The 14,042-nt window shown below is 44.5% G+C and overlaps 1 protein-coding gene across 4 annotated transcripts in view; it reads right to left on the bottom strand.

Moving 5' to 3' along the window:
* Nucleotides 1–849: 849 nt before the first annotated feature.
* The window catches only part of LOC144901243 (uncharacterized), a 47,907-nt gene continuing 34,714 nt past the window's right edge, over nucleotides 850–14,042 (bottom strand). The window contains exons 2-4 of one of the 4 annotated variants that reach the window (XM_078794528.1): nucleotides 13,731–13,854; nucleotides 4,458–4,775; nucleotides 850–1,526 (exon numbers count right to left, since the gene is read on the bottom strand). In XM_078794528.1, the coding sequence (XP_078650654.1) occupies nucleotides 1,211–1,526; nucleotides 4,458–4,775; nucleotides 13,731–13,834 (738 nt within the window). In that variant the 5' untranslated portion in view covers nucleotides 13,835–13,854 and the 3' untranslated portion in view covers nucleotides 850–1,210. The remainder of the gene's footprint in view (nucleotides 1,527–4,457; nucleotides 4,776–13,730; nucleotides 13,855–14,042) is intronic. The other 3 variants (XM_078794527.1, XM_078794530.1, XM_078794529.1) reach the window with 3 other exon arrangements.

The raw sequence follows: 14,042 nt of genomic DNA, 5'->3' as shown, positions 1-14,042 counted from the left end.
TCACGCTTACACACTAACCACTTCACTTCCTCTCTTGCTCACCTCACCTTCATCCATTCATTCATGATGGATGGATGGATGGATGATGGAATGGATAGATGGGTGGGTGAGTGAATGAATGAATGAATGGATGAATGGATGAATGCATGAATGAAGTTCTGACCAAAAGCACAGTAGAAGAAGCGAAGCAGGAGAGGAAATCATGCAAAGCCAACGAGTGTCTTCCAGAAAGAGCAAATGAAGCAAATGAGACTTTATGGAGAATCATGGAAGAACCTCCCCGTGCAGACAGGCATGCCCATCATTCAATATGAGGGATGAAACGGATGCATGGACATTTTAGCTAACTTTGACCTTATTGGACACCGCTGGACGGGGAGGAGTTCTCCAGCGGGATTCTAACCTCATGCATGAAATTGCCACTTTCCTTCACCGTTTGTTTAACCGATGAGCCTCACCGAGATGAAAAGTCTTGGCCAACCTTCCCGACATCCAACACATCCAACACGTCAAAGTTAGACTCACTTTGGCCAAGCCCGTTCATTTCCAGCGATGGCGAGTCAGCGACACGCAGGGTGCTTCCTTTTGGCGCCACATGGCGCCCTATATGGGCAGTGTTGTCATATACATGCATATGCATGTGCACATGCACATGCTGAAATTGATGTGCCTCATTTTGTGGTGAATTGGCTAAAAGCCCAAAACACACCGTTACCTGCCACTCAACTTGGCCGTGTGTGTGTGTGTGTGTGTGTGTGTGTGTGTGTGTGTGGCTCGGATTGCAGTGTGTCGTCCTCACTGAGCTTAGAGGCTTCTATCTGTGATGCAACATGACACACACACACACACACACACACTGTAGTCTCTTGTTGCGTGTGCTGCAGTCTACTCTGATTGGCAGAAAACATCATGAAGGGTTGGACCATTTTATTCCTTTTAGTTTGTCGTCACAATGCCTGCTTCTTAACTGGCTGATGGGGCAGCTGGCATTGTGCCCCATGAAGTCACAACAACAACTCTTGATGACTGTAGTGATGCAACAGGATGACAGCACACTTGACCTTGCTAGGGGTCAAAGGAGGACCGCCCACCGACTTTTAGGAAGTGAAAGATTGCTCATCAAGTCCAGTGTGAATACTCTAATATAAACAGCCTCCATGACGCCCTCCATCGTTCCACAGCAAACCTGAGTCGTCATCTTCATATGCCATTATGTCATGGGTCCTCCGTGGGTCCTCCGTGGGTCCTCCGTGGGTCCTCCGTGGGTCCTCCGTGGGTCCTCCGTGGGTCCTCCGTGGGTCCTCCGTGGGTCCTCCGTGGGTCCTCCGTGGGTCCGTGCCTGTGTGTGTGGGACTTGGCAAGCGGCTTGGCGGGCGGCGGTCACATGAAATGAGAGGAGAAAAACCTGCTCCGCTTCCTGCCCGCACACAAATGGATCCTGGGCGGCCATCGGGGCGTAGTTGAATAGCAAAGTCCACCAAACCGCAGCAGAACAGAGGAGCCCGCCATCTTGCTCTGGTTCTGTCCTGGTGAGGGATGAAAGGAACATGTGACTCCTGACACGTTCACAGGCATCATCATGACGTCACCATGAAGGGAAAAGTCATTTGCTTTCTTTCCCAATGTTTTCCTCCCCTTGCTCGGTGTTGCGCAATCATGCAGCACTGTCTCTGCTGCCCTCTGGTGGACAAAGCACAATGGTGCATGCTTTTTCTTTATCTCTGTGGAGCATAACCATCCTTTGAAAACAAAAGCAGTGTCTACTAAACAAGGAAAAGTGGAGGTGAGGAAGTGAATGAGGAGATGATTAAGTGCACTTAATGATGCAGCTGGACAGAGGGAGAGAGAGAGAGAGAGAGAGAGAGAGAGACAGAGAGAGAGAGAGAGCTAGAGGTCCAGCATGAACACGCCCTCTGACCTGAGCCCTAAATACTAAGTACCCGCAGTTGACATGAAAAAACCATAACCCATCCTAATGCTAGGATGGTGCTAATTCCCGTCTGGCTGGCTATGATGTGCTAGCTAGGCAGCTTTGGTTGCGGTGAATCCCGCAATAATAGTTAGAACCGTTAGAAACCGCTTGTCCAATGTCTTCAGCCGTGCACGTGGTCCTGTCATAGTTGCTTCTTCTTCTAGGTCTTCCAGGTCTAGGTCTTCTTCACTAGACTATGGCAGCCTAACACAACCTCCTGACTCCGAGCAGGCGCTGCATGAGGTACACCTGCACCTCTGCACCTCTGGGCGTGTGACTTTTGGGTGACAAGGTGTCAATCCGCAACGTTCCTGACAGCAGCGTGAGACTCAAAGAAGTCAGGACAACGTCCAAAGAAGCGGAACCAGCAAACGCAAGACAAGCATTCTTGCTAATGTAGACCGTGTGTGAGCACACATGTGCACATTGTGTGTGTGTGTGTGTGTGTGCGTGTGTGTGTGTACCGCCGGCTGTGCCGCTCCCAAATTGAAAGGTGAAAGAAACGTGTTGGAAGGTGATGACAAGAGTGAAGTGAACCAGTCATTTCCTGGCGGTCCGACCCAGATGTGTCTCTCTCTCACACACGCAGACACGCACACGCATGCACGCATGCACACGCACACACGGACACACACACACCAAGCTGCAGCACATTTTGTTTTAATAAGGGGGGTGGGGTCATTGTGTGTTTGTGTTTGCTTGTGGGCGGGGTTGAGGACTGTAATTGGACTTTTTACTGCAGAGGGTGAAGGAAGCCAAGAGGGAGGAGCCTCGAAATGTGATGGCCACACCCTCTAGACCCTAGAGACTTTAAAGACTAAATTGGGTACGGAGGGCAGTAAATAATAATAATAATTCAAGTTTAAACGTGAATATATTGAACATAAAGTGTAAAACAGAACATAAACGTATACAATACGGTACTTTCCCTTTATAAACCGGTACAAAATAATTTCTTTATAAAAGTGCACAGTTCGGTCAACAAATGTTGCAGACAGCTTTAACCCACAACACCCTGTAGTCCAGTTCTCTGGTTCCTGATGGACACTCAACTCAAAAGAACGGGGCCACTTAGTGGCACATGGACTCCATGGCGAGGGGAGGTAATGTCCGAATGTGCTAGCTGTCCAGGATATCTAGGAGTCATGTTGGAACGGTTTGGGTGAGCGGGTGGAAGAAGAGGAAAGGCCACTGAGCCTCCTACCAGACCAGGTTTGGACCCAAGGAACAGTGAGCCTCCTACCAGACCAGGTTCAGACCCAAGGAGCGGTGAATGTTCGGGTTCCTGGCCTTGCTTCCTAGCTCGCCAAGTATTGGAGTGTTCTGGTGCCAGCACAAATGTGGCGGCTTCTGGCGTCCGTTTGGGGCATGAAAGTGTACTTTGTGAACTTTGCTGCCACCAGAAGAGTCCCCGCTTGTTTGGGCTGAGAGGAACGGCGCTGTTGACACGTCGGGTCTGTATTGCCGCGTGCTTAATTGCTTTGGCTTGTGTGAACATAACGACACTACGTTTCTTCGTTTTAAGAAGGGACCGTTTGTAAAATACTCCAAACACCCCCCCACCCTGCACTCACCTCCTTTGTGGCAAAATGGACTAAAGTCTGAATATTTGCACCGCCCATCCCCCCCCCCGGGCCGTCCTTCCCTTCTTGTCTTTGGGTAAGTTGTATAAAGTTGTCACAAGTGCTTGCCAATGAAGTGCTAAGTGTTGCTCTTTATGGGGAGGAAACATACTGAACAGTCAGTGTGTGTTTTCTCATGCCTGCTGCACACACACGCACACACGCACACACACACACACACACACACACACACACACACACACACACACACACACGCACACGCTAATAGTGCAACACACATGAAGGCTAATGACCTAGTGAGAAAAAGCTCAAGGGGCCTCCTGTCAATCAACAACTTGTAAGTCTTTAAATATTCACCGTGTCTGCGTGTACGTGTGTGTGTGCGTGAGTGTACATGTGAGGGTGTGCATGTGATTGTGTTTATTTGTGTGTGACTTTGAATAAAAAGAATAAAAGTTCCCACTTGATCCACTTGCATTGTTCAATGCTAGCCACGATTGCTTACGTTCATTTGACCATTAGAAACGTTTGCATTAGCCTACAGAAGTTGCACAGCTCACTTTCCAACCTTTAGGTTGCTTGTTCAATTCCAGAGTGGAGCTCTGCTTCCATACTGCTCTTTCACTCTAGTGCATTTCCACAGCATTTCAGTCCAGCTTCAGCTTCCAAACAGTATTCATTCTGGTGCTTTGGTGAGGCTGCTTTGGTACTTGCAACCGTGTACCAAAACCCATTTTGAATAAAAAGCAACTTCCAAAAGCAAGCCCTCACTGTCCTGTCCCATTCGGGGAACCTCGTAGGGTTCAAAGGTTAATGCAGCGGTCAATGCAGCGGTCAATGCAGCTTAGAAACAATCCTGCTCAGGCTGGAACAAGACCCGTGTGTCTGGAAGGCGGGTATACCTGGCGATGTAGCGTGTGGAAGGCGGGTATACCTGGCGATGTAGCGTGTGGAAGGCGGGTATACCTGGCGATGTAGCGTGTGGAAGGCGGGTATACCTGGCGATGTAGCGTGTGGAAGGCGGGTATACCTGGCGATGTAGCGTGTGGAAGGCGGGTATACCTGGCGATGTAGCGTGTGGAAGGCGGGTATACCTGGCGATGTAGCAGCCAGCAAAACCAAGCCTGCATGGGCGGGGGGAGGAGCGGCGTGATGCCACTCGCTGCACGGCTGCTTTGTGGAACGTAAAGCAGATGTGGACCAGGATGGCGCTCTTCCTCCTGCACAGACAGGAAATGGAATTAGAGCAGATTATATCACACACCTCACTCGCTCTCACACCTTCCTTGTCACACGTCTTGTAAAACGCCACCGTGCGCTACGGACGGGTGTTGGCCGCTAGTAAAGTGTGTTCTCCTTCATTACGGCGTGTGTGTGTGTGTTCATTAAGCATGTGTTATGTTGTTAATAGCACACCTCCTCGGCTGGCAAAGTCAGGTCGTTAAAGTGGCACACAACTGTGCTTGTGTGCACCCTGCTCCCCGCCCCCCCAAGACTGTGTGTGTGTACATGTATGTGTGTGTGTACACAAAGATGAAAGCTGAGTCCACAAGTATTTAAAAAATTATCTTTTTGCCTCCTTGCAGCAAGGATTGTACTTTTTGCCAATAAGGATATATTTGCAGGCTGATAAGAAGGTACCCAACCAATGGGCGGTGCTCTGCCTGCCACAAAGGCCAAGAAGGCCACCAAGGCCCACCAAGGCCCACCAAGGCCAAGAGGGCCACCAAGGCCCACCAAGGCCAAGAAGGCCACCAAGGCCAAGAGGGCCACCAAGGCCAAGAGGGCCACCAAGGCCAAGAGGGCCACCAAGGCCAAGAGGGCCACCAAGGCCAAGAAGGCCACCAAGGCCAAGAAGGCCACCAAGGCCAAGAGGGCCACCAAGGCCAAGAAGGCCACCAAGGCCAAGAAGACCACCAAGGCCAAGAAGGCCACCAAGGCCAAGAAGGCCACCAAGGCCAAGAGGGCCACCAAGGCCAAGAGGGCCACCAAGGCCAAGAGGGCCACCAAGGCCAAGAGGGCCACCAAGGCCAAGAGGGCCACCAAGGCCAAGAGGGCCACCAAGGCCAAGAAGGCCACCAAGGCCAAGAAGGCCACCAAGGCCAAGAAGGCCACCAAGGCCAAGAAGGCCACCAAGGCCAAGAAAAGACTCCACGGCCAAGAAAAGACTCCTCCACCCTGAGTCAGCAATCAGCAAGGCCGTCCCAGAATTATGGGCAAGATGTGATTAATCAGGATGAACTATTGCAATGGATGGATAGGCCTAACAGATATGTCTTTGTGCTTCACTGGTAGTGTCTTCCTGCCAAGCACCGAGATGTTTGGTGGTCCTTGAAGGCACTATACATATCATCTACGTGATCATTCCTTCCATGGAGGATTTGGGGGGGGGGCAGCAGACATTTCTCAGTGGCTGGTGAGTGTGACACATGTGTTAGTACAAAGTCCTGGTGATACTCAGAACAGTAAGTATTGGAGTATTTGTTGTAGTAGAAGTCCTGAGATCAGCGCCTATTGGAGTGTTTTGGGAGTTGAACACACGAGGCATTTAATAAGTGTCATAAATGCTTTCCCAGAACGGACGCAGCTGGTGGCAACGCTGTGGTGTGGAATATTTGAAGAGCTGTGTAAGTGAAAGGTTTCTGGATTGCAGTATTAGTATTGCAGTAATTGCGTCTCTGCTGGAGTTTCATCATTTTTCACTTCAGACCACAAAGCGGCCGGGCTCCAACGCTGGCCAATGGAAACCAGAACCCTCCCCACCCCCCATGTGAATGTGGGAGTATTTTCTACAGTGTAACCCAACACACGGGTCCTGCATGGGAACATATAACTTTTTACAGCGTGTTAATGAAGGCGGATGGAGCTCCTCTTTAATTTAGCCACACGTTTTATGCCGGCATTCCCGCATTTGGCGCTAAATGTCGGGCCTTTCTTGTGGTGCCTGCTGGCCTGACTTGGCGTGCTAATGTGCTAATCTGCTGTTTAGTCCAACCAGATGGGCCTCGCCCCTCTTGGAAGCAGGAAGTTACCTGTGCACACGTGCAGCAAAGTACCGGGATTATGTCATTCCCGATAGCAACCATCAACCCATATCACTTCCCTCAAACTAATCAACACTTTTACTGTATTACCTTGATGCCGCTACTACTACTGCTACCACTACTACCAAGTACTACGATGGAGCTCGTGGAGGAACATGTGACCAGGATGGCCACTCTCACGCACGCACGCACGCACGCACGCACGCACGCACACAATTTGTCATCACAGGGCAATGATCTTTGTTCTTGGAATATCTGCAGAAGTCCAAACCAAAACCACCAGAGTAAAAAAGGCTGCTTGAGGTGATCCTTTTATTGTATCCAGGCCATTTGGCTGGTCTGCCCTCATAGAAGATGCTCCACTCCCAGCTGGTCAGGACGACTTTGCCGTGAAGACGTCCACAAATGTTGGCCACCTACATTTGTCAGGTGCATTTTCATTCCCTCTCCAACAGAAAAGCCTCTTCATGTTCCGGAAGTGTGAATTAGGCTAATTTGCTGTTGTTCCATACAGTCATAAACAGGATTTCTATGCTGTAAAATATTTCTGATTTCTGGAAATTCACTTATGATGGTCGTGTGGAACTGATGAACCGCCATAAGCGAGGGATTACTGCACTGCTAAAAATCCAAAGCATATTCCCTGCAGGAAATTCTCCATCCGTGATATCATTTCTTGAAAAGTCAGCATCTTTTAAAGTTTTCTGGGAGCCCGCCTCCTTGTTATGAAGGAAAGATTTGGCAGAGCAGCGGGAAGAGAAGGAAGGAGTCAAAGTAAAGTTGGAGGGCGACACAAAAGCAATATTTTTCTTTTTGTCATCACTCCATCCGCCCACAGGCTTGTTGACAGTGTGAGCTCGCTTTCTTTCACGGTGCAAAGAAAGGAGGGGATCTAAACAATCTCCTCTTTTAGGAATCATCCTACCGTCCGTGCTGACCGCCCCCCCCCACGGCTCCCGGTGGCGACCCAGGCGTTCACTGTCAGTCACACACGCACACAACGTGCACGCTTGCGGGTCATGTGGGGCTTGTGGGTGTTGTTCCAGGTGTGGAGTCATCGGGGTCTCCGTGCGGTGACCTTGTTAGCCCGGGAAGCGAGGAAGAGACGCTGGATCCGAAACACATTTGGGCCCTGAGGCTGTATCACTGCCGTTGGATAAGCTTCCAGACCAACCCGGCCAGGAAAAAAGCTCCTTTTGTTATCTACGGGCTGTCGCTGGAGTAGGTCTGGCAACGTCCTCCATCGCATGAAACAATGTCCAGGAAGGTCAAGATGGCGGGTCTCTCAGCCTTTGGAGATGCCTAATAAAAACATCCCAAAATATCATGTTTGCATGACAAATACAGCCTTTTAACCTCAAAATATGCTGCACTAAATACACAGCGTTGTCCGGGCGATAGAAAGGACTTCTGGGTGAAAGGTGTCTTACTGACTTCGGGCGAGAGGCGGCGTACACCCTGCAGTCGCCAATTAACCTAACGTGCAAGTTTTTGGAATGAGGGAGGAAACGGGAGTACCCGGAGAAAAGCCACGCATGCACGGGGAGAACATGCAACTCCACACAGAGATGGCCGAGGGTGGAATCGAACTCGGGTCTCCTAGCTGTGTGGCATGAAATGGAGTCATGGTGTCACAATAGGAAGTGGCTGCAACACACCTTTTTCTTTTTTTCCGCATGAAGCACATTTTTTACTCCTGAACCGCGGCAATAAAATAAGCGGGCATTCCTTCAATGGGCGCTAAACGCTAGCTAGCGGCGGCCTGCCAGTTGGGCCTTTTTAACCACTTTCTTCTTTGATTAAAAAACACTTAAACGTTTCCAGATCAAAAATAAAATAAAAGCCGACATGTGAAGGATGAAAATAACTTTGTATTTTTTTTTAAAGGCACGTGTGCCCCCAAAAAGCCCAAAAGTTTACGAGCTGCAGATGTTTGCTGGGCTTCGGACGATTGGCGTTACTTTCAACAATGAATGTTGTTTTGCCGTGATGAGAGTCAGCCTGGTTAAAACAACAAACAAAGGCAGAAAGAAGGTGTTTGTGTTGAATGAATTTGGCACGCACGTTAATGTTGCGCCTTTAGCAGCTCATTAGGAAGCCCGCTGACAGGAAACTATGGAGGTGATTACACACGCACATCATCAACACACAAACACACACACAGCCTGACAGGGAAATGGGGGGGGGGGGCAATCAAAGCCTCTCTTCCAGACTCAATTCACATCTTTGCGGACTTTTTACGACTTATGAGAGGAGAAAAATGTTTCACTTCCATAAAAACAGCACCTGCTTGCTCTCAAGCACACCCAGCCGTACCCCCCAACACGTTTTGGGGGCACAAGGAAGCGGTGACATCATCACAAGATGAGCCAATGGAAGCTTTGCAGCCACGCACGTATGCCCTCAGGCTGACTTGGAGCACCGGTGCCTTGGTTAACATGACTCGGCCCACGCTAACCAAAATGGACTCTAACCAAAGCACATTTTCCCATACAAAATAATCCAATTCATCACAGCCCAAGAATGTTAACACAAAACACATTTAAGTGTAAGACCAAATGTAAAAATACAATACCAAAGTCAATATCAACATTCTACAAGCAATAAACAAGTACCTTAAAAAACAACCACTGGTGGCAGTGACGTCCTGGTATTTGTCTGTACTATGTATGTAGAGTATACGTATAGCATGGTATTTGTGTGTACTATGTATGTAGAGTATACGTATAGCATGGTATTTGTGTGTACTATGTATGTAGAGTATACGTATAGCATGGTATTTATGTGTACTATGTATGTAGAGTATACGTATAGCATGGTATTTATGTGTACTATGTATGTAGAGTATACGTATAGCATGGTATTTGTGTGTACTATGTATGTAGAGTATACGTATAGCATGGTATTTGTGTGTACTATGTATGTAGAGTATACGTATAGCATGGTATTTATGTGTACTGTGTATGTAGAGTATACGTATAGCATGGTATTTGTGTGTACTGTGTATGTAGAGCATACGAATAGCATGGTATTTATGTGTACTATGTATGTAGAGTATATGTATCGCATGGTATTTGTATGTAAGTAGTAGGGGTGTAGTAGCCTGTATTTGTATTTGAGTAAAAATTTAAATCTCCCCACCCCTGGAAAAAACAATAACAATAGTAATAATAATAATAGTATAACAATAATAATAGTTAGGAATAAGTCCACCAATGAACCTGTGAGGAAATAATAATAGTATTTGTTCCAATTCTTTCTTCCTGAAAACGTCATTATTGGAGCCCCTCCCAATACTGTATTGGGGTTGTATGTGGGGTACATGCAAGCATGGTGTGTAGTACTGTATTGGGGTTGTATGTGGGGTACATGCAAGCATGGTGTGTAGTACTGTATTGGGGTTGTATGTGGGGTACATGCAAGCATGGTGTGTAGTACTGTATTGGGGTTGTATGTGGGGTACATGCAAGCATGGTGTGTAGTACTGTGTGTATACCAAGACCAAATGAGTCACAAGCACATGTGTTTCCTACAAAGAAGAAAAAGAATTGAATGAAAGGTCAAAGTTCAAACATCATTTCTGTCAAGGAGGGGTCACGGCTCAGATGGGGAGGGACCGCAGGGACCCACAAAAATCATGAAAAAGGAGGATGACGCTCCACCGCATCTTCATCAAATGTTGGCACCAGCGCAAACGTGTTCCGGCCATGACGCTCCCGCTGGAGCCGTATAAGATGGACGCCGCCTTGTACGCCGAGAGGCTGCGATGCCAAAACATGCATGTGCTTTAGGACTTCATCTATCACTGATGGCTGCTTTAGGCCTTTGATTGTTACATACGCGTGCTTTAGGACTTCATCTATCACTGATGGCTGCTTTAGGCCTTTGACCGTTACCTGCGCGTGCTTTAGTCACTCACTTATTATTAACATGCACTCAAAAAAAGCCACATGAGTGTCTGCTTTATCAACAGAGATGTAACATGTAGTTTCTGCTATATTTATTCATGTTTAGTGCTTTGACATTTTTCAATCATGTAGTTTTAACATGACAAGCAAAATTCTTAAAACTACTTGATGGCTTTATGTCAGCACAACCTAATGGGTTCAGATTGGAATCCCATGTGCCATACCGCTCCAGAACAGAAGGTGGCAGTAACACATGAAGGCCCTATTCATCAGCTAAGGTAGCTGAATTCCGGTGGAGAATTTTCATTCTGTCATCTTTCTTTCTTTCGTTTTTATTCATTTTAGACACTTATGACCGCTAGTTTTTGTGTTAGCTTTTAGCTAAACCTGCCCATTGTTAAACACCACGTAGGCAACACATACTAGACGAGCTAAAGTAAGTTTATTGGTAGGTGGAAAAATGAACCATTGTAAGACAATGTGCTGTTCACATGCCTGGAAGAATTAACTGGTCAATTACAGATAAGGTTAAGAACGGCTGAAGCTAAAGTGGTCATGCTAGGCTCCTGGGGTCTCCTGTTCAAGTTCCCCCACGTCTGCCATCCACCTGTGGAAGGGACTGCTTCTTCAGCGTCATCAAACCAAAGAGTTAGTGCGAAGAGGGCGTGTCATCAGCCAGTCTCAGGTTCATGACAGAGTACTTTAAGTTCATAAATGTTGTGGCAATCAAATCAAGATATGCATTTTTGTCTGTCATTGATTGGCTGTTTTGTAAAATACAGTCATTTTACAAATCAAGTCTGTTTTGTGGTCTTTTTCCAAATAAGTACTATTTTAGAGTTTATTTTCCTTTTAAAAAGTTTTTTTCTCAGTTCAACTTTTTGTTGACTGAACTTTGAAGTTTTGTCAAGTCAGGATTAAATAAGTGGTGTTATTTTACCTGTAAAATTGTAGCTGTACCTACCCTGTAAAAATAAGATGCCCATAATCATATAGACGTTAATGTAAACAAAGGAAAATAAGTCAGCTTCTACCTTAGTAAATATGTTAGAACAACCTATACAAATCAAGTTGGATTTAAACATTGTAATGGAGACACCAATACTTAATACTGACATGTTCACTCCACATATTTGAAATTATTGGTTCAACAAAATTGTATCTCATTAAATGACAGCATTTTAATTGGGTGGAAATTCTTTCCATAATTTGATTATGGTCACCCAACAAATTATTTGTGTGTGCCTTGTACTTCAATTATTACTTACATGTGCTTTACTAATGTAATTATTCCTGATATCTACTTTACTTCAATTATTATTTACATGTGCTTTACTAATGTAATTATTATGTTGTTGTTACTGATGCACGCTTTCATTTTTTTTAAGAACAACGTAATGACATCAAGGATGCTGCATGTTGCAACATTTCCAATATGGAAAGTTTGCCACAGTTGGATCCTTTCCTAACAGGAATGGACAACATTCACCAATATCTGATATTCATAATGCTATTATCAATATTTGTTGGATTTGTTATATGTATGAAATGCATGCAAGAGGAAGTGCTGATGTTTGGGCCAAGAGAGAAAGAGAGAAAAAGAGAAAGAGAAATCGAAAAAATAAGGAAACAGAGAAAGAGAAAAAGGAATGAGAGAAAGAGAAAGAGAAAGAGAGAAAGAGAAGACGGCTGCCATAAAAGGCCGTCCTTCACGTGATCATTTAACACGTGCACGCATACGTCAATCAATCGGGTTTTCTAAAGCAACTTTTTCGATTCTGATAGGCTGACATGTTTGCTGAAAATAAACATTAATATTAATGCACGTGCTGATTATGATTGGGTCAAAACGTCCTAATCGATCACAAAAAATGTCAAACGTCAAACAAGGAAGACTTACGTTGAATGGATTTTTTAAAGCCACATTATTTTTATCGAAAAGGTTGCATATTATATCCATGTTCAATGTTTCATTAGGGTTAGACATTTCATCATCATATCTGCCATCAGAGGAATATACTGGATGACAAACATCGTATCTTGTGGCAATATTAGCAACATAATAATATGGCAATATTAGCAAGATGATATATATTGGCAACATAATAATATGGCAATATTAGCAAGATAATAATATGTCAATATTAGCAAGGTAATATATATTAGCAAGATAATAATATGGCAATATTAGCAAGGTAATTATATTAGCAAGATAATAATTGGCAATATTAGCAAGGTAATATATATTAGCAAGGTAATAATATGGCAATATTAGCAAGGTAATATATATTAGCAAGATAATAATATGGCAATATTAGCAAGGTAATATATATTAGCAAGGTAATAATTGGCAATATTAGCAAGGTAATATATATTAGCAAGATAATAATATGGCAATATTAGCAAGGTAATATATATTAGCAAGATAATAATATGGCAATATTAGCAAGGTAATATATATTAGCAAGGTAATAATGGGCAATATTAGCAAGGTAATATATATTAGCAAGGTAATAATATGGCAATATTAGCACGATAATATATATTACCAAGATAATATTATGACAATATTAGCAAGACAATGTACGTATATTAGAAAAATAATAATATGGCAATATTAGCAAGATAATATATATTAAAGATAATATTATGACAATATTAGCAAGATAATATATATTAGAAAGATAATATTATGACATTAGCAAGATAATGTACGTATATTAGAAAGATAATAATATGGCAATATTAGCAAGATAATATATAATATTATGACAATATTAGCAAGCTAATAATATGACAATATTAACAAGATAATGTACGTATATTAGAAAGATAACAATATGGCAATATGATGAAGATAATATATATTCTAAAGCTCATATGTGAATATGATCTTTATGTCGAAAGGTAAAAGAAAGGCTTCCATGAAAAGACGAGAAAGCTGAGCGGACATAAAGAGAATTCAAGCGACATAAAGAGAAGAGTCAGTCAGCTGGAATAAGAAGATATTTTTCATGTCAGCAAATGATTCCTATCATTTCCTATCAGCAAATCATCCTGCATAAACTATTTCCACCCGATATGACAACCACGTGATCATCATAGCTTGACTTCATTCCACTTATTATCCTGCTCTCTGTACATTTACTACTACTACTACTAGTAGTAGTAGTAGTACTACCATCACGTTATACTAGCGTACGTGCATGGTGTGTTCACTGACCGGGTGAAACGGTGTACAGTGGAGGATCCAAACACACCACAGAGACCACAGGGACGCGAAGCAAGGCAAAGGAACCCTTCATCTTCCATCTTCCTCATCGGCATGTCAACACCACCGCACACTGCTGGACAAAAGGAGATGTGTTCATCAACTAGAGTATATATATATATATATATATATATATATATATATATATATATATATATAAACACATCTCCTTTTACACATCTCCATAGATCCTTCTAGATACGTATTTATGGACACTATTTAGCTAGCTGACGCTTCCATGCTAATTTATCTACCGTCTAATGC

Source organism: Doryrhamphus excisus, linkage group LG11, assembly GCF_037039965.1.
Source record: "Doryrhamphus excisus strain RoL-2023G ecotype Guam linkage group LG11, RoL_Dexc_Guam_v1.1, whole genome shotgun sequence".
NCBI lineage: Eukaryota > Metazoa > Chordata > Actinopteri > Syngnathiformes > Syngnathidae > Doryrhamphus > Doryrhamphus excisus.
Note: the sequence above shows the minus strand (reverse complement) of the source record. Positions and strands in the feature narration are given on the sequence as shown.